Below are 20,338 nucleotides of genomic sequence, written 5' to 3' on the forward strand. Positions count from 1 at the left end.
AGCACATGTTGGAGCCACAGTAAGAATTCGATCAGTTTGGCTTCTGATACCAACTCTTCCTTGCTGTGTTGCAGTCAAGCCTTGATACACTCCCTCTACCTCCAGTTGTATGGTGGCAACACATATGTGTTTCTCTGGTTCAGAGGTTTTTCTTGAGCTTTAGACTGGCATATCCACCTGCTGAGTGACATTTTTTATTGATTGCTCTTTCTGTTTCAAAGGAATCTCAGAGTCAATCTGCCTACACTTCAACTCCTCCATTTTTCTCCATAATGCTGCTTGTTTCCTCTCCTTGTACTCCCTAACTCTGCTAATGATACCTCTAAACTTGTACCCGTAACTAAACCATCAGATTCATCTTCTGTTCATCCTTCTCTTCCCATTAACCTACCATGATTCTAACTCCACTGCTCACCCAAGCATCCATCCTGTCCCATTTGAATGAAGGGAACCACCTCATTGGTTCATTCAGCATTGACCTGACACGTGCTGGGCTCTGTTCTAGGGAGAATCAATGGTGCATGAGAGCAGCACTCTCTGCCTTACAGAGCTTTCAGTCAAAGGGAAGAGGCCGAGGTCAAATAATTAAACATACCATTACTTGAGTACAACTATGATAAGCTCTGCGATAGGAAATACAGAATGTTATTGCAATCTAAACTCTGAAGAACAGAAAAAGGCTTCCCGGAGGAAGTGACACCTAATAGTGACTGACTGTGGGAAGCGCAGCAAGTGCTCTAGGCAGAGTGAACAGTATATGCAAAGGCAAGGAAGCCAAGAAGAGGTCGGGGCCTGAGACCAGTGGAGCTGGAGCGAACAGTTTTAGGAGGCGTGTGGAGTGATGGGCTGGTAGACCGGCTAACATTAGTGCCTGCAGGCCCTCACAGGCAGCTACGTGAAGGGTTAAACAAAAGATCAACATAATTCAATTTTTAATTTTAAGATCAGTTTTCATTCTCTGGGTGAGAGGGATGGGAGAGCAGTCGGTAGGGCAAGACAATTGAAGAGGTTAATGCAGCGCTTCGGCGCTGAAATGGTGGTGGCTTTAGGTAGGATGTTTCGACTAATAAAGATGAAGAAAAGGTGGGCACAAGATAAATTTAGAGAGTACATAAATGATGTGGGCAATCAAGGACTGGGGGGTTAAGGATGATGTCTGCTTTCTGAGCTGAAGAACTGGGTATAAAGTGGAACTATTTATTCTCCAGTATCTTCTACCTTTAATCCAATTTTCATGCCATATTAACAAAGTAATCTCCAAAATGAGGCTTAATCCCATAACTTGCTGCTTAAAACCTTTCCATGGTTCTCTAGCACTGACAGGATAAAGATAAGTAAGCTTCCTGTGATAACTAAAGGCCCTTCTAGCAAGCTCCAGGGAGCATTCCAGTTATGGCTCATATTTATTTTCCTATGCATCAGCCACACAGAATTAATTGTCATCCTCCTAATATTCCACACCAGGTCACATTCTCCTGTGTTTCTGCAAATGTCAACCAAAACTACTTTAGAATATGAAAAAGAGGAAAATCATAATAAATGTTAAAACTCACAGCTACATCATGCACAGTTTATTACGTAACTGAATTCTATGTAAAACAACTAGTCCTTTTTAAATAGATATACCAGTAATTAATCTATTAGTACCAATACACTTGATTATTCTTTTTCTTTGTTCCATCTACATATCCAACTTCTGTTCAATGTCTTCCTTATTAACTCTTCACTTGTAATCCTTCACTTGTATTTTTTCTGTTTTCTGATGTTTTTAAACTCCAATTTTCTTTAGTTCCATTGATGAAATTTGAAATACCTTTCATAAAACGGGTTGCCAGAGCATTGTTTTTTTTCTGATTTAATCTTGGCACAAAGCAATGCAGAAGTAATTTGCACCCTAGACTTCCTCATTCCCCTGTTGTGGTTTCAGAAAGCTTTTCACACCTATTGTTATTCTGCCGAAATTTAGCTCCTTCCCTGTGCCCTTCCCCCACCATGGGCTGTGTGGTCAGAAACTCTGGTAATTGCAAGCATTGACCACTAGATGGCACGGGTGGGCCAATAGGTGAAACGTTTCCCGGCTCGGGGCTGAAACTGATGAGGTTCAAAATTTAGGTGGGCAGTAGTAACTGTCGGCTGGGGAATATGGGTCAGCGCTTTTTTTTTTTTTTTAAAGGTACAGTACTTGGGGGAAAAAATAAAATTTCTTCTTTTCCAGAAAGTACCACGTTTAGTGATAAAACTAGCCTCAGTTACAAAGCCTTTCAATCTGGCCTCTTACCTCAGCTCCCACCCTCTCCACATTCCGCCCCCCACTCCCCTCTGCTACACTGACCCTTTGATGCTTCTCTAATCCTCCAGGAAGGCTTCTACCTCAGAGCTTGTGCACTTGCTCTTTCTTTCCAGGAGATCCCTCCCTCTCCTGACCAAATGTCTGCATGGTTTGTGTCTTCACTGCCTTTCATCTTTGCTGAAATCTTGCCTTTTCAGGGATTTCCTGACTTCTCTCAAACACTCCACCTTCCTCTGTTTTAGTCTTCTCCAAAATGCTTGTTAACCTTATAACTTCTGCGTCTTTTTTCCTAGCTTTTTTATTTTGCAGTATTATTATTATTAGTTTGTTTATTTATTGCCTTCTCTGGCTAGAATGTGAGCACCATGAAGACAATCATTTTTCTGTTTTGTTTCACTCCTAGAGCACAGGGTACTTAGGAGTCTAGCAAACAGTAGCTGAATGCGTGTGGACACACTCATATATTTTAAGCCAAAAATTACCAAATACTTTCAAAAGATCTATTTTTGGGGCACCTGGGTGGCTCAATTAAGCATCCTCCTTTGGTTCAGGTCATGACCTTAAGGTCCTGGGATCCAGCCCCACATAGGGCTCCCCGCTCAGCAGGGAGCCTGCTTCTCCCTGCCTTTATGCTCCTACCCCCTGCTTGTGCTCTCTCTCTCTCAAATAAATAAATAAAAAACCTTAAAAAAAAAAAAGAGATCTGTTTTCCCATTACCTCAGTACTTAAGATGACAGAAAATGAGGATGATTCTGCAAAGTACTGAGGACAGTGTGTGTGAGGGTGTGCGTGTGTGTATAAGTAGACCAGCAGCAGGTTAAGAATGTTCGCTTAGGAAAAGTAAGACAGGGAGGTTAACTACTATAGTTTTCTTTAAAATTAACAAAAATGGGTTTCTAGGGTACCAGGTATTGACAAAAGTTGACTTTTGCAGGGCTGTGTCTGACTTGGTAAGAGTCCATGGAACCCTGTCCAGAATTCTCCAGTGTGATCTGTATATATCCAACCACAGCACTCGATTGGTAATTTCCATTTCCCTAATGACAATCAGTATGGCCTACCTCAACCAGACCCAAAACCAAAACAAATAAACAATATCACCATAATTTTTTAAACTTAAAGAGGTCAACAAATGTTGTTTTTCTCCACCATCAATTCATAAAGCCTTGGATTCGTTGTGCTTCTTGTAGATGGAAACACAGTACACATATAGTAAGAAAGGAAGATGATAGGAGAATCAAAGATTCAAATTTGCAAATTTGCAGGGTTTTCAGCGTTTTAGTAGTAATGTCAAATCCCATCTGCTTTAAATATTTCAACAAAGGTCATTTGGCATTCATTGAAGATTATATCTTTAAGCAGTTTAGTTCACAAAATAGGTGTATTTACGCTCATACCAAAAGCAAAACAGCCTAGATATTGAAATAAAAATTTATTTTCTTCCATTTTAGGTTTATGAAGCCCCCAGTAGTAGGAAACTTTCTGGGCTCTCCTCAGTGCTCATTATGGAATTTATTCTTTCTACCGATACTTACTGAGCACCCATAATGTCTCAATCACCTTGTAAAATACTGCACATAAAGAAAATGGACAAAAAAAGTCAGGGACTCTCAACTTCCAAGATGGTGAGGGAGACAATAAGAGGAGAAATTATAATACAGTGGGATGCCCACTATGATCTAGGAGTACTTTGGGGGAGAGTATATCAGTAGAAGATTTCCAGAAAGGATGTCCAAGGATAAGTAGGAGTTGGCCAGTGAGGAAGGAAAAGTGTGCCTTGGGAACCACATGTGGGAAGACCCAGGCAGCAAGGAGAACCTGGTATATCCAAGAAATTGGGAACATTTCAGAATGGCTAGAGTACAAAGTTGGGGATGAGTAGAGGTGGGTAATTACCGGAGGGGGAGGGTTGACAACGATGAGGTAAACTAGTAGTTTGAATTTAAGGGCAAGGAAAATTGTTATAATGTGTTGAATGCGATGCATGCAGTTTGGGGAATGGATTGAGGGAAAGTGAGAATGAAGGCAGGGCTGTGACAATCTAAATGGGGTAATTAGGGAAGAGGCGTGGCATCACAGGAAGTGGCAAGGGGAACAGAAAGGAGGGGATTCAAAGAGAATGGGCTCAGCTCCATGGCTGGATGCAAGATGTGAGGAAGAGAGAGAAATAAAAGATGAAAGTCAGGTGTCCAGGAAGAGTGACTGCTGTGCTACAGCCTCAGTTAGAGCACGTGAGGAAGGTACTGGTTGGGAAGGTAGCTGCTGAAAATAGCCTTGAGTTTGAGGTATCTGAGCACCTCCTGGTATTATCAAAAAGGCAGTTGGTGTATGGAACTAAAGTTCAAGACAAAAACATAAGCTAAAGAGAGAGAGTTGTGTTGGTTTTTTTTTTCCCCATTCAATGCCACCTATGTATATTTTGTAAATTAGAAAATACACAATTAGCTCACATCACTCTCTATGCTCAAAATAAAAACATATTATTGTAGGGCAATATGAAGGACTCTTGTTTTTTGTGCCTTAGCAAAATGGAACAGCAACTCTGTTCATCAGCTGAAAGATCCCACTGTTTGCTATCGCTATGGCAAAGATATAAAAACCCATTTGTAAGATACAACTGTACTTGAAGTCACAAGTACATAGTTACCATGCTGTCTTAAAACAAGGTAGCAATTACCTAGTGATTAGCTGTTAATCTGTCTATTCAAACTGATTTTCCGTCTCTTAAAAATAGCAAAAATTATACAGGACTTAAATCAATTTGATGTGGAAGATTAGTTTTCACCCCTATGCTAGAATTTCAGCATTAAAGAGAAATTGATTCTACACTGTAGAGCTGGCATGCAGGAGAAAGAAAGAGAAAAAGGAAGGAAGGAAGGAAGGAAGGAAGAAAGGAAGGGAGGGAGGGAGGAAGGGAGGAAGGGAAGGGAAGGGAAGGGAAGGGAAGGGAAGGGAAGGGAAGGGAAGGGAAAAAACATACACAATGCATGACCTCAATTTCAAATTTCACTTGCTGGCAATTCATTAATTCTTTTATTTTGGGAATTCCCTGTGCTGGGGGATGCAGAGGTGAATGAGACAGATCTGGTCTGTGTGCTCACGCAGCTTACAGCTCTAATTTCAGCAGGGGAACACACTCATATGAAGAATTCATGGTGCTGCTACGGTCTGAGGGGAAAAGAAGGGCGCTTTATTGAATGTATTTGTAATAGCATTCCTCACATAGAAATGGTTTTTATCAGTGTCAAGTTGAAAGAACGTACAATTATAACAGCAATATGTACATATCACTGTGACTTACGCACTCTTCCAAGTGCATTACATTTTTTAATTCATCTCATTCTCATAAGAATGAAGTGGATACAATTATTATTCTCCTTTTAAACATGAGGAAACCAAGGCCTTAGAGAAATCACTCCGCAAGGAGGTGGTCAGTAGACCTACGTCAATCAAACAAGTCTCTCCGTCCATTCTCTGAGAATCTTACACTATCACCAAGCATTTGTTGTAGTGGTAAACAAGGTATTTATATATTTTGCAAAAACTTGTCTCTAAGTCTCGGAGGTAGCAAACTACAAACTTTAAATTCATCAGCCGACAATGTGTGTTGCATTGCCTGCTTGAGGACTGGATGGGGTTTATACATACACACCCTGGAAAAAATCTGATTAACTTAGTTTAAATCCTGTATTTCGACTTAGCAGACAAGGTCACTCTAGTTCCAACATGTTAACAAGATTAATAATAATAATAATCATAAAGATAGGTAACTTTAATTGTGAGGAATAGTTCTACCCATTTGCTAACTTTAAGTGAGACAAGTTTTATATTGGGGTACATTGCTAGAGAATTGTGTTTCTTTCCCTTTTTATATCATCTTAGGAACTGTTGAGGATAACTGCTTCATCGCCTTTTCCAGGTCATGGCACATGTAGAAAATGATACCATTTGGAGGCACACTAGGGTAACCAGCAAGACCACTCTAGGCTGGAGGCTGCCGGCCACATCCTCCTGTCTTGCCAGCTGCCCTGATGCCTTCAGAATCTCTGTTTGTGTAGACCTGGGACCAATCCTAGCCTGACAGGGGGCTATGAGACAGCCTCGAGGAGCTCTGGCCTTAAAGTATATGCAAGGCTAAGAATTGGGGAAATTGAGTAACTTGCTATAAAAATACATATTTTTCTTACCTCTAACATCTCAATGATTTATTTCTAAAGGAAGGCTCATGCCACAAATTGTAACTACAAAAAAAAAATAGTATATGTGCTAAAAAATGTCTTTTCAAATTCTGCTTAGGTAAACTAACAGCATTTTGGAAAAATAAAATGATTATAAAAGGTAGGGCATTGTTATCACAGTCATTTTGAAATTTTTATTCACATGCTTTTACACAAATTGTTGTATTTTGTATTGTATATTGTACTTTATACAAATGGTCCAGTTACAATGTTCATGATATGGGATAAAAACATTCAAAAGAGCATGTTTCTCATGGTCTACATTCAACTAGGTTCAATGCAGAGAGGGGGATTTCTGAGTCTGAAAATAGATAACTCATCTGTAATGAGCTGAAATTCTAGGTAAGAGATATAATAACATATATAATAATAAAATAGAATAGCAATATATAATAAGGGAAGCACAAAGCAAGCCTATAGGGGTTCAAAGAAGAAAGAACTCAAGCAATTGTGGAGGAAATAAGAATGATTAAAGGAGGAGACAGCTTTTAATGGGTTGAGCTCCTAAGATGCTCCCATGTCAGCAGGTGAAGGTGGAGACAGGACAGGGACTCTCTGGGAGCCCAGGTGAATAACTTGCAAGCAACAGAGTGAGGGTAGACTGTGCTTCCATACCCAGGAACCAGGGAAGCAATCCGTTACGTTATGTGTATGTTTTATCTATAAATGAGAAGAGGGTGATGGCCCTACAAAGTTAATTAACTGATAGATGGGGATCCTAGAATCCCAGGGATTCCAGTATGCACTGAATTGGCCAACTAAGGAGGAGCCGTGGAGCCATGGCGGCATTTTTTTTTTTCTTTTTCTTTTTGAGCAAGCAAGTCCATGACTGAGGTCAAGAAATGGGGAGAATAATCAGATAAACTTGTGTGGAAAAGATTAGAAAAGGTGGTTGTTGCAATAATATGGGCAATAGACAAAGAGGACCTGAACTAGAATTCTTTAATAATTGTAATTACCTATAGTATTTTATAATTTCATACTTGAAACCATCCCCCGAGGCACATCTTATTATCCCCATTTTACATATGAGGACGCTGAGGCTCAAAGCCAAACTTTGACTCCACCTCCCAGGCTCTTTATGTCACACTGCCCCTCCCCACTAGCTGGTGGTGTCTGGGGGAAGAGAAAGCAGGGCCACTGAAGAAAGACTTGATGGAGGGGGAATCCAACACTAGGAAAGGTAAGAATTAGAAATTACTCCAGATGACAAGACAGATTTGGCAGTCAGACAGAAGAGCTCTTCCGCTGACATTGAGGATGATTGGAGACCCCGGCTGGAAAGCTCTATCAGGTGTTTGCCACAGATGAGAAGTAAAGATGCAGATTTGTGGGTACTGCTCACAAGTGACAGTTGAAGACAGACGGGGTGGGGGGGACTTCCCCAGGGTGGGGAAATGAGGGGAGGGGACAGAGCAGTGGTGGATAAGGTAAGTAGAATCATTACCCAGCAACAGATTTGAAGTCAAGAATAAGAGGGGTGGGGGGAAGAGAGAGAGAGACAGCAATCAAAAAGCGCCCGGGGCAGGATCTTAATTAGGGTCATTCACAGGTCAGGACGTACAGGGAGTGGGCAATAAGTGAGGATGAGAAATGTCAAAGACTCCTACTAAGGTTTAATATCTTGGTAAACTTGAAACCCAAGGAGCAGTTTTACTAATTGCATTAATTTTAACAGTATTGATTTAGAAATAATTGAGTGGTTTGTAAAATACATTTATTTTTACTATAAGAACAATGTCAGATGAAATGAAGAAATAAAAAATAGTAAAAAGTGCTGCTTAAATTTTCTGTTTCAATTTGAGAACGATCAGCATGTTGCCAAATACTTCTAAATTGGACCAGGTAGGGTAATATAAGATTACAATAAATTGCTTTTTAGGTTTCTGCCGCGACAGAAGCTGTGAGAGTTTTCCCAAAGTCTCATCAGATGAGCAACCTGATAAGACAAATTATGACAATAATTATCTCCATAGCAACAGGTTTGAATAATGGACATATAGTACTATCTGGTATACACATTGATTATTTTAGACCCCAGTGGTTCTTCCTTAATTCTGCCTATAAAATTTAGCTGATTTGTTGCAGACTGTGGACTGGAATAGGTAATAAAACCCATGTTTTTCAGGAGGATCAGATACTTTCTTAGATATTTATTAAGGAATAGGTGATCTCTCTTGCCTACGGGGTATCTTCAAGTTCTAATTTATTTCCCTACTTTTTACAATGTATCTGAGGTGACTTTGCAAGAACAAATAGAAAATTAAGATGAAAGAAGTCAATACCTAGTGCCACTTACTGTCAACAATGAACTCAGAGGCTGGTTTAGGTGAGTGACTGGTGAGAACACTTGGGTGCAATACTGTTTGCCAGGTCCAAAAATCTTCGGTGAAAACATCTGCCTTAACCTTTAGAAACTGAACAGGTAATAATATAATTCCTTAGAGGATAAACTCAGGACATTTGATAGAAAAATAATAAAAATCCTAATGGAGTAGGGGCTTTTTAAAAGCACTATTAGTGATTACCCTTGTGGTTTGGAATGAAAAAGGTAGAGCACAGGCCAATTTGTATGTGAGTATTTCAATAGAGTAGTATATTTTCTTTTTCCTCTTTAGAAATGTAAATTTTACACTCACATATTTGGGTTTCTAATAAAGATTACGTTTTGCTTTAAAATACAGTAGTCCACACAATTTAAGAGGCTGACTTATTAACCTGTTAAACTTGTCTCTATCAAAGACAAATGTAGTGATAGTGATTAATTCACCACTCCTCCAACTGGGAACTGAGGAAAGAGTAAGTCAATGTGAGCTAAGATCTCAGCCTGCTCTCTGACACCTGCCCCCCCACCCCAAATATTATATACCTGTGTAAGTAGATAGTAGCTAATAACCTTGGAGGATAAGAGGCAGCAAAAATGTCCTCCTGCTGAGGAAGAGAATTGCTGGGTATGGGATGGCAGGACTACAGAATATCTGTGTCCTGGCAGTGCACAGCTTTATATCAAATGTGTTCCAATGATACCCAAGTTGTTTCCTCTGCTCTCCATGGAACAGGAACAACAGAGATTGGAGAACTGAAAATCCGAAAATGAGTAAATCATCCCATTTTGTCCACAATGACTAGTTAATAGCCCTATTTTTTTTTTAAGTGACAACTATAAAGAGATCTTATTTTGGTTGAAGAATGAGTTGGCTAGGGAGACTTGAAATGGATTGCCTGTATTAATTGATTACAGGAGCAATCCCTCAATATTTATGAAGTGGTATAAACAAAATAAAATTCCGCAATCTTGTTCAGGAGATACTGCAATTTTGACCAGTGTAGCTGAGGCAGAGGACTGTTTTCTACTTTTTCGTTAATTTTATCACCTAGTATGTAAGTATGTATGTATGTATGTATGTATGTATTTACTCACTTACTTATTTTCACTATAGGCCGGTGCAACCCAAAGGGTAATCTGCAGTATCATTACCTGAGGGTTTATTAGAAATGCAAATGTGAAGGCCCAAATTGGACCTTACTGAATCAGAATCTCTGGGGGTTTGGTTTAGGAATCTGTGTTTTAAAAAGCCCTCTGGGTGATTCTTAGGTCTGCTAAAATTTGAAAGCACGGGTCTGGGCAATGAGTAGAGACACTCAAAGAAGACAGGAGCTCAAAGTAAGCAAGCTTTGTGATTCTTCCTACCAAAGATAGATTAAAAGAAAATGACTCAGAAACGAAATGAAATCTCTCTTGGTCTCCAAAGAGAACATAATCCTATTGGACAGCAACCTTACAGAGATAAGGAACAGTCACTCCCAGAATAGCATTTCCCCTAAGTGGGGAGGGGACTCATAGTCACCATATAACAGGGCACAAATTTGCATATGAATGCAGTACAGTGTTCAAGACAACTTTAGGATTGCAAACGTTAACTGCTGACTGCCTTTGGTATGAATACTTATGAGTTAAATATCAGAATCATTGCTATGTCTCTGGTCTAAGTTGCTATTACTATGTACATTTATGATATGGCTCTCTTATTTCCCAAGTTTTTCTCAGCACATTCAACCTGTAGGCTTCACTCACCATTTGCAGATAAAGCAACTGTAACTCCAAAGGACATTTTATGTATAAATTAAGTTTAACTTCTACTACCCATGAATGGTATGACCCCACTAGCATTACTCTTAATGACTAAAGAATAATAGACACAAGAATTGGAGCTCTAGGAATAGCCCGCCCCTCCCCTGGCAACAGAGCAAGGAGGTTCCCAGGAAGCCTGCAAGTTTACATAGGCCAATCCATCAGTAATATCTGCCTTCTGAAGGATATTAACCAGGGAAATATTGGGAAAAAACCACAAAGCCTAAAAATAGTATGTTTTAACACTGCAGCAACACAAAATCAGAGAAGCTATTACCTTTCTACTATTTTAACCCTCAAAGTCTGGGGCCGTACAATGAGATGGAGGTCAACGAAATCATTTGGTGAATTTGACCAATTTAAAAATTAGGCAACTTAATTGTCTCTCCTGTAGATATTCTATTCCTCAACTAACAGTATTTAAAATATACATATATCATTTTTTCATTCCTCTAATTCCCTTTCCTTATGAAGACAAAAATAACATCATATTTTTGGTAATGATGCTCTTTTTAATACGTTTACTTTATCTATTTGCCAGTAAAAAAATCTTATTCCCTTTGGGAAAATATTTTTCATTTTCCGTTTTTAGTAGACATTGTAACAGCTTTTGATTAAATCCAGATGATTAATCATTATTTTCATTAATTATCCAGACAAAGATGTGCGTATATTATACTTCTCCTTCCTGACAACAGAGGATCTCTTGGCAAACTTGATTAATTTGTTTTGCATCCAAATTAAGTGAGGCATAAAAATAAATACTAGTAGTTTCCAGCAATCTGAAGAAAAATTAAGAATAAACAGTATGAAAAATAATACTGGGGGGAAAAAACACATCGTTTTAAAAGAAACAGTTTTTGAGACTTTTTCAGTGACAAAAATAGAAAAATGCTTTAGTAACTGTTGAGAAAATTTGAAAAGTTTTCTCAATTTATATTGTCAATATGTAAATTTGGAGCAATATAATGGTGGAAGTTAGGATTGCTTCTTATCATTTTGAATTCACACGGCCTCGAGAATTAACAAAACTAATTTTAGAACTTTTTTAAGCTGTAAAAAACCTTACTGACATGTCATTACTCTCAGAGTCCAGTATGCTGGACACAAAAATAATATATATTGACCACAGAGAAGCAATTGTGCAGAGTTGGAATGCCAATATATAAATCAAATCCACTATGGAAAACTGAGTTATTTATAAATCCTGCTCTCTTGACAAAATAATGTGGGAATGAGATGACTGCACGCAGGTAAGACGAAGGATAAATAGAGAGGAAATCTTTCTCTATCTTGGTAAAAACACTCTATACAGAGGCAGAGGCATATTTGAAATTAATAGTCATATATAATTTTTGATGGATAATGCTAATTAGTATAAAGGTACCAGTTTAGGATATTTTCAAAACTTGGTAATATATTAATTCATTTTACCCCTGTATAAGCATTAGTTTGTGAATTATTTAGCTGATTCAATAATTCATTTTAATTAGAAAATGTTATTTATATACTTGGTGATTTCAGGAGATTTCAAATCATATTATTGAAGAGAGTAAAATGAATATGTTAAGGTTAATACCAAATATATATATATGTATGTGTACATACATACCAAATATATATATGTATACCACAAAATACACCACCAATATGTAATATCATATATATATAAAATATAAAAAATTATATGTTTATATGATACTTTTTCAACCTGTTCTAAATAATGAAAGCCAGCAAACAAACCTAGCGTATAAGGCATCTTTCAGTAAACAGATATGTAAAATGTTTTCCAAACAGCAGGTGGCAATCTTTGTAAATTTGATTGCAGCAACACTATTTTAACTCTATATATGCAGATGAAAGACAATTTTAAAAGACCAGTCATGAACCCTGGTATGCTCACACTAACATAACTTCAAATATTAAAGGGGTCTTATTCAATCACGACTACTGTCCTAATGAAATTTCTTCCTGGTCATATACATGTTTTTGTTTAAATGCTTCTTAATTCTCATGTACCACAGGAGGGATTTTACATTACTTATCTTGCACAGGTCTCCTCAACAAAATCCGACTTGCTGGTTCCTTCTTACCGTTCTGAATTATGTGGCCTTAAGAATTAACAAAGCTAAATTTACATCTTTTCTAAGCTCTAAAAAAATCCTACTGACATATTGTTACTCTAGAGTCCAGTTTCTATTGGTATTAGTGTTGAAGTGTGAGAAGTCTTTAGGATTCTGACTATGGAGAAATATAAAGTTTTGACTCAAGGGTATCTCTTAGATGCCTTGTTTTGTTGTTAGTGTTGTTTTCTAAATTGATGTAGTCATGTTTGGTAGAGACAGAAATCCACTACCAGCTGTGAAACTTGGAAATTTCATCCTATCATTTTTCTAGCATGTTTATAGCAACTTTACCTATGGTGTCATTCTAAAACCCTAATTTTCATTTATTTATTGAGTCCTCGGTATGTCAATAATATTTTATGGAATGTATGCACAATTTGGAAGGAGTCTTTGTCGTAAATGATTTTTTAAAATATATGATCCTTTTTTTCTATGCTTGTATGTAAGATCCTTTACTGCAGCAGCATTTCCATTCTTTTTTTTTTTTTTAAAGATTTTATTTATTTGGCAGAGAGAGAGACAGCCAGCGAGAGAGGGAACACAAGCAGGGGGAGTGGGAGAGGAAGAAGCAGGCTCCCAGCAGAGCAGGGAGCCCGATGTGGGGCTCGATCCCAGGACTCTGGGATCATGACCTGAGCTGAAGGCAGATGCTTAATGACTGTGCCACCCAGGTGCCCCAGCATTTCCATTCTTTAATTACTAATTAAGACCTTATGTTTTCATTTCAAAATGTGTTCCTCATAGTAGGAAATGACACAAGGGCAAGGAAACGGGGATGTCCAAAGTCTTACATGGAGACAGATTAACAGCAAAATTTAAAAGTTTCTGAATTTCAACATCATCTCTTTATTTTCTCACTTAACTATCTAACACTTCAGTCTTTCTCTATTTCTACTATAAATAATCTAAGGCAACTGGTTTTGTGTTCTCAGGAAACAAATATTTCATGAACATAGTGAAAAAAATAGTACCCCAAACCAATTTAAATACTATCTAGTCATGTTGTTGTTCAATGTGGCTTCCTTTGTATTATCACATTTTTCAATGTGATTTTGCAGCAAATAACTTAAAAAACCCATGGAAGAAATAGTCTATGACACATAAACAGAGGAAACACCATACATTACGGAAAAAGTAAATTGCTACTTATTGTTAGCAGTCCTCAAATGGAGGAAGTACTGCCCTTAATGACAAGAGTTTTAAACCTTTTTTTTCAGGTAACAGAATATTTCCATTGGGTTCATCTCAGTTTGCTCTCACCAGGACATCTTTGCTCACTGCATCTTCTCACTTCTTCGCCTGTGCCTTCACATTGCTGGCCTGTTGCTGCGGCACCCTGACAAGTCCTCATTCGCCTTTCCCAGCCACCGTCACAGGACTTGGAACATCCACTCCAATGACCCCACTGATTCCACTGACCATTGGCTGAAAGAAATGTGTCATGGTCAATGGCAGTAGCCTACTGCAACTGTTTCACGAATTTTAAAATCTGAGGACCATTACTGTTTGTTCAATTTTTATTAATCTACCACTATGAATAAACCCTATTCAAACATTGACTTGCTAGTCAAATATAGAGCACTGTGATTAACCCAAGTTTATATAAGTTTGTCAGAATCTTCAAATAGACACTGAAACTTACTTGTAAAAAGTACAAGTTGAGCTCTAAACCTTATCAACTTAATCTATATTTAATCTAAGAATCTCCAGAATTTTGTTGCTTTATTAGTGTGACATATGGTAGAATGAGCTCGGCTTCATTTACCAGAAATACATGATTATCTGATTATTCTGTGACTGTCTGGCATGGTTCTATCACATTTTATAAATGGCAGGCATTCTTTATATGTCGTAATCAGGCCTCACCTGTACACTCAGGGTTATAGCACTCTCTGCTTTCCGCCCATGGCCCTCTGCATTCAGAGCCTCCATGAGCCGCAGCGGTACACTGCCGGCTTCTCTGCTGGGTCCCATTCGAGCATGTCACTGAGCACTGACTCCACGAACTCCACTCTTGCCACTGTCCATCAACTGCCAAAGCAGAAAGAGAGACAGTGTAAGGAGATGTTCCAATAGAGAAGGCTGTACAGAAAGTACAAAGTAAAATTAACCCTGGAGGTGAGTCCCAACCAAGAGACTCTAAGTGAATACAATGGAAAGTCATATTGGCATTAAACTTTTTTATTACCCCCCAAACTACTATTACCTTATTTTCTCATTTCTATTTCCTTTTATGTATCCAGAATCTCTTTTGAGCCACTTATTGCTTCAAAATATGTATTGATTACTCAACAGTGCAAGACCTTGGACTAGGAGAGGACTACACAGAGCAGTGAATGAAATAAATACTGATCATTAACTCATAGAGCTCATGTTTTAAAGAAGGAACCCCTATAATGAATTAAGTAATTAATTACATGTTAAATAAATTAATTATATAGCATTGTTTCAAAGGATAATTTCAAGACATTAAGAGCTTGGAGGGCCTGGGGAGTCTTCCTTGACAACGTGAACCTTCATAGAAGCCTTGCAGAATAATGAGGAATAATGTGATAGATGTCATAAGAAATACAGAAATTAAAAGAATATGAATCCTACTCTCAAAGATCTTATAATTTAGAGAAGAATTACATTATGCATACAAATAAGTAAATAAAAGGTTAAAAGCAGTAACAACATGACACATAAAGACTTTCATAGGACGGATCACAACTACTTAGGGTGATTATGTTGGATTAATATGGTGAGATTTGGATAATTTAGACAAAGGAGACAGCATTCACAAAGGCATAATCCCACAGGCCACACAATGCAAGTACGCAAAGGAATCGGGCAAAAATATTTATTCAGTTTAAAATGCATAAACTATAATGTAAGTGTTATAAATGCACTTATATATGACTGTCTGCTTTTTCCCATATCATCTGTGGTTCTTAGTTTCATTACAGTGAAAGAGAATTCACCATAAATCCAAAATTCCTACATAAGATAACACTGCTGTGAAAACGTAACCATCCATCCAAACAAACGAAAAAGCTTGGCAGAATATGTGTAAGTGCTGTCAACCTAATTTCAGGCCTTGCAGGTAGCTATTAAAAAAGAAGATTGTTTAATAGGTATCTAGCTGTACTTAATAAACCCTTTGTGAGATTAAAAATCACAGAATGCCAATTTAATCATCCCATTCATGTAATTTTAGCATTTCACTTTATTAAATGTACCTGATACAATCTTATTGGCTATGTAGTCCATTCACCAGACAAACAAGAAAAGGCTAGCAAATCAATGCAATGTTATAAATTATCCATTTCTTCTCTAGTTTGGCTTTGAAGATGAGTGCATTTTTCATTTCAGAACTTTGCCTTTCAAAGATAATACTTATTGAGCTTGCATTATGAACCCTTACGATCCTAGGCATTCTTAGAAGAGTTTAAAAAAGTAAGATTCATGTCTGCACCTTGCCATCTATTGGCAAAAGCATGTACAGGTATTCAAATTTTTGAAAACATTCAGAAAGCAACACATAAACAAAGATGAATTAGGTGATTTCAAACTGATTTAATGCTAAGTGACTAAAATAAAGGAATATGTGATGTCCTTGAGAATTTTGGTTTGAGGTAAACTTGTAGTTTTTTATTTTTATTTTTTTTAAGTTTTTAAATGAATGTAACGGTTACAGACTCACTGGCAGAGAAGAGAGGATAAGTCTTTCCAGCTAAGATGTGGAGTCAGGTATGAACAAGTCAAATGTGGAAATCAGAGAGAAGATAATTTGACAGGGTGTTGTATTATCGGTGAGGAATAAGAAAAGACCTTGCTGAAAAGAGATTAGGAAAAATGAGAATATTTGTGAAGTGTTTTGCTCAATAGGCTTTTCCTGAAAGAAGACTTTGCATCACCATTAGTAAAATAAATAAATAAATTAATTAAATATATAAATAACATTTTAAATTTATACATTTGTAGTATTAGTTGTTCAGTCCTTTCTCCCAGTGTATACATTTTATGTTTTGATTAAAGTTCAAGATTGAGTTGACATTAGACATCTGAGGGACCTTTTGAGGTTCATCATTACCATAAACATCAACAAAACATGTATTTTAGGTACATATGGTTTTGCTTATAAAGTTAGTTACAGAAAAGGTATAGCAATGAAACTGAAGACATATCAAGTGGATGGTTTTGGTGTTCTATTTTACACTGAGAATTAGAAGTTCCTTTTATTAAACATTAACTGCACCATTATGAAAGACTTGACAAAGTAACTGAGGAAAAAGAGGAAAACCCGATATTCCTTCAGAGTGATAAGTCAAAGTTACGGGAAAATGGAAAATTAAGAAGTTAGAACCAGAGAGGTATTTCAACTTAATTTAAAACACTAGACAACAGACATACATACATGAATGTCTTTTAGTGCCAAATGTGGGGCATTGTTTTATTTCTTTTTTTTTTCAGTTTAATATCCTAGAATTAAAAAAAAAAATCACTAATTGTGTTATTTTTAAGGACATCAGCCCCAAGACCTTTCAGGAAATGGTAGTGTTTTTTTACTGAATTAGGAAAAAGTGGAGGCTTTTTGAGAAGTGGAAGTTAAGAGTTCTGTCTTAGACATTTAAGCATTTCCAAGAAGGACATATGAATTCTATTTGAGGTATAAATGTTGAGATGTTTAAAAATAAAAATGATTTATCATATGATCATTTGATATATATTTTTTATAACCATTTATCTAAGTACTATAAGAAATGAAGGGACTGTTTTTTGTTTGTTTTTATCTGATGTTTAACTGGGAATCCTTCAGCCCTTGCATTCAGGTTTACTTTCCACTTGGTTAAATATGGAGACAACAGAGAAAATCAACCCTTCTCCCTACCATCCACCCACACTCGTACACCACAGACTTCCAGTATTTGTAAGAGATACACCCCAGAATCATTGCAAACCCCAAAATTTGAAAATACTTCAAAGCTTTCTTTCTAAAGCTGTATTCCTATTGAAAGATGATTAACATCTTGTCATTCGATCAGAACAGTGTTACCAATAAGTTGGGAAGATGGAAACATTCCAAACCTCTTCTTGGAGTCTTCTAATGCATTCAGAGGTAAAGATTTACAAGGAAGCTACACTGTGACTCTACTAGACTCTGGGAAAACTGTGGTGATAAAAACCCACCAAGCTCTGTTCTCGTGGAACATATACTCTGAGAGGGTGGTGGAGACAGATGACAAACATGTAAATAAATGAATGAACAAGAGAGTTTCGCCAGAAGTGTGATTAGGACAATGTGAAGAAAGACAGCAACGTGATAGGGTATGCTCAGCCATGCCTCTCAGAAAAAACACATTAGAGCTGATTCCTGAGTCACTAACAGGAGCCAGAAATGTGAAGATGTGTGAAAATCTCTACAGAGGAGCCAAGTCTTGAGGTCAAGAAAGTTTTGTGTATTCTAGTAAAGAGAAAAGGCTGGGGCTTGTGAGGATCACAAAAAGGGAGAAGTGGTAGGAGATGGACTCAATAGTGTGCAGAAGCCAAATCCATAGGGTCCTGTAGCCCGTGTGACCAAGTAAGATCAGAAGCTGTAAGAGGATTTCAAAGTAGGGAAGTGATGTGACAGAATTTATACTTTAACAATTAAGTTTGCAGTTGTGATTAGAATGTATTGTACAGGGGCAAGAATCAGTATTGTAAGATGTCAGGGGACAATATGGTAGCCCAGCAGAGGTGATAGTGTCTTAGATCACGGTACCAGCAGTCAAGATAGAGAGAAGTGGATGGATTTGTGATATTTTCTAGATGTAGAGCTGATAGGTTGGTAGTGGGATATAGAAAACCAGAGAATCAAGGTTGACTTTTAGATTTCTGGCTTACTAAAAGGGTAAATGGTGGACCCTTTTACTGAACTGGGTTAGACCAGGATTCAAATAGGTCAGGGGGTATATAACCCTGAAATCAAAATGTCTATTTTGAAAACGTTTAATTCATAATGCCATTATAATCATAATTCAGGGAGTCCTACATTAAATTAATTTTGTTTGAAACTATGCCTCCAAAATGTGTTTGATATGTAATCATCCCTCCTTTCTTTTCCCTTCCCCCCCCCTTTTTTGAGCACTGTTTGGTAAATATTGCATTAAAGTACATAATTTCTTCTATAATATGCAGCTAGGTTAAGATTTAACACCTTCTTAGACTTTTTCAATTTCTCTTCATTTCCATCATAAGCATTTGCAGTTGGATTTTTTTTATAGTGTCATTTTTTCAATTTAGAAACTCCAAATGCCTATTACTTTATGAACCATCCTACAAAGGTGACTAAGAATAGAGAATAATAAGGCTGTGTTTTGAAATTAGGAGAATGCTGAGAGATCAGCCTGTCTTACCATCATGCAATGTGCTTCCTTATACCACAATGTCACCCTGGTTACAGTTAAAGTTTTACTTCAGCAATGTGACACATTACTAGATTTTCTGGACCCAGAATAATTAAAACTGCAATGGCTAAATTGCTAGATTCCTAGGGTTTACTTTGTTATATGAACTTCCTCCTGCCATATATAGAGAGTTACAATTGTGTTCAACTGTCTGTCATGTACAGAGGCCAAAGTAAATTCTGTGGGACATTTTAATGAAAATATCATGTGTCAGTCAATTTTAACATCTTTACCAATAACTGGTGACAAGAAAGAATAGATTGAAGAACAACAGCCACAAGATAAAGCCATGAATATTTTGGATAATAAAACTATCATTTTGGCAACACTTTTGGGTTGATTATTGCTGATTGATGAAGCTATCTGTAAGGAGGAGTTTGGGGAGAAGAATTCTGTCCTGTGGCATGAAGCTATCTGATTTAGTGATGGCAAATTTGGAGAGCTCAGATTTTTATTGAGTTGGGAGTTAACTGAGGGAACTGTAAAGAGCTCTTGACGGTGTAACACTGAAATATCAAAAGCCAACCTCTTGCTTTGGGCATACACTGGAGAGCATAAACCTGGTTCCCATTTGCCATTTTAAAATAAATCACAAAAGGGGAAAAATCAAAATGAAATATCATTTAAAAATTAGAATTAAAAATAGAAGTAAGTTATCGAGGTAAGGCTAAGAAGAATAAAAAATAGTTGGGAAGTAAGTTAAAACAAAGTTTGCATGAAAAAAATTAAATAATAAAAGAAAGCAAGCCAAGATTACTAAAGATACAGTTTTTAAAAGATTCATAAACACTGGAAGATCACCAGAACAATGATAAAAATCTGAAATGACACAAAGTGAATACAACTGCCATACAATAGACCAGAAGGTTAAGAAGACAAATTGCAAATTAATTAAAGAACAGGTTAATGAGGTAGCATTTGAGTTTCAAATTATAACATTCTCATGCCGAGACAACCAGAGACTTTTGCACCAAGGTCAGGCAAATGTTTAGCATCTTCCTGCTCACTGTCCTCACTGAAAGGATTCCCTGCAGAGGGACTGTGGGCACATCACCCCCTCATACTTGCTGAGGAATCAAACTTTAGGTCCACGGGAGACTGAAGCCTCTTGCTCTAGATA

At 37.3% G+C, this 20,338-nt stretch overlaps 1 protein-coding gene across 4 annotated transcripts in view; it reads right to left on the minus strand.

Annotated features, from left to right (window-relative positions):
- ADGRB3 (adhesion G protein-coupled receptor B3) overlaps positions 1 to 20,338 on the minus strand; it is a 696,748-nt gene that overhangs the window by 385,397 nt on the left and 291,013 nt on the right. For all 4 annotated transcript variants that reach the window (XM_045803249.2, XM_087856973.1, XM_087856972.1 and 1 more), the window contains 2 exons: positions 14,654 to 14,818; positions 14,048 to 14,212 (listed from right to left, as the gene is read on the minus strand). In XM_045803249.2, coding sequence (XP_045659205.1) covers positions 14,048 to 14,212; positions 14,654 to 14,818 — 330 coding nt within the window. The remainder of the gene's footprint in view (positions 1 to 14,047; positions 14,213 to 14,653; positions 14,819 to 20,338) is intronic.

The sequence above is a fragment of the Ursus americanus genome, chromosome 29, assembly GCF_024610735.1.
Source record: "Ursus americanus isolate L20-20 chromosome 29, mUrsAme1.1.p, whole genome shotgun sequence".
NCBI lineage: Eukaryota > Metazoa > Chordata > Mammalia > Carnivora > Ursidae > Ursus > Ursus americanus.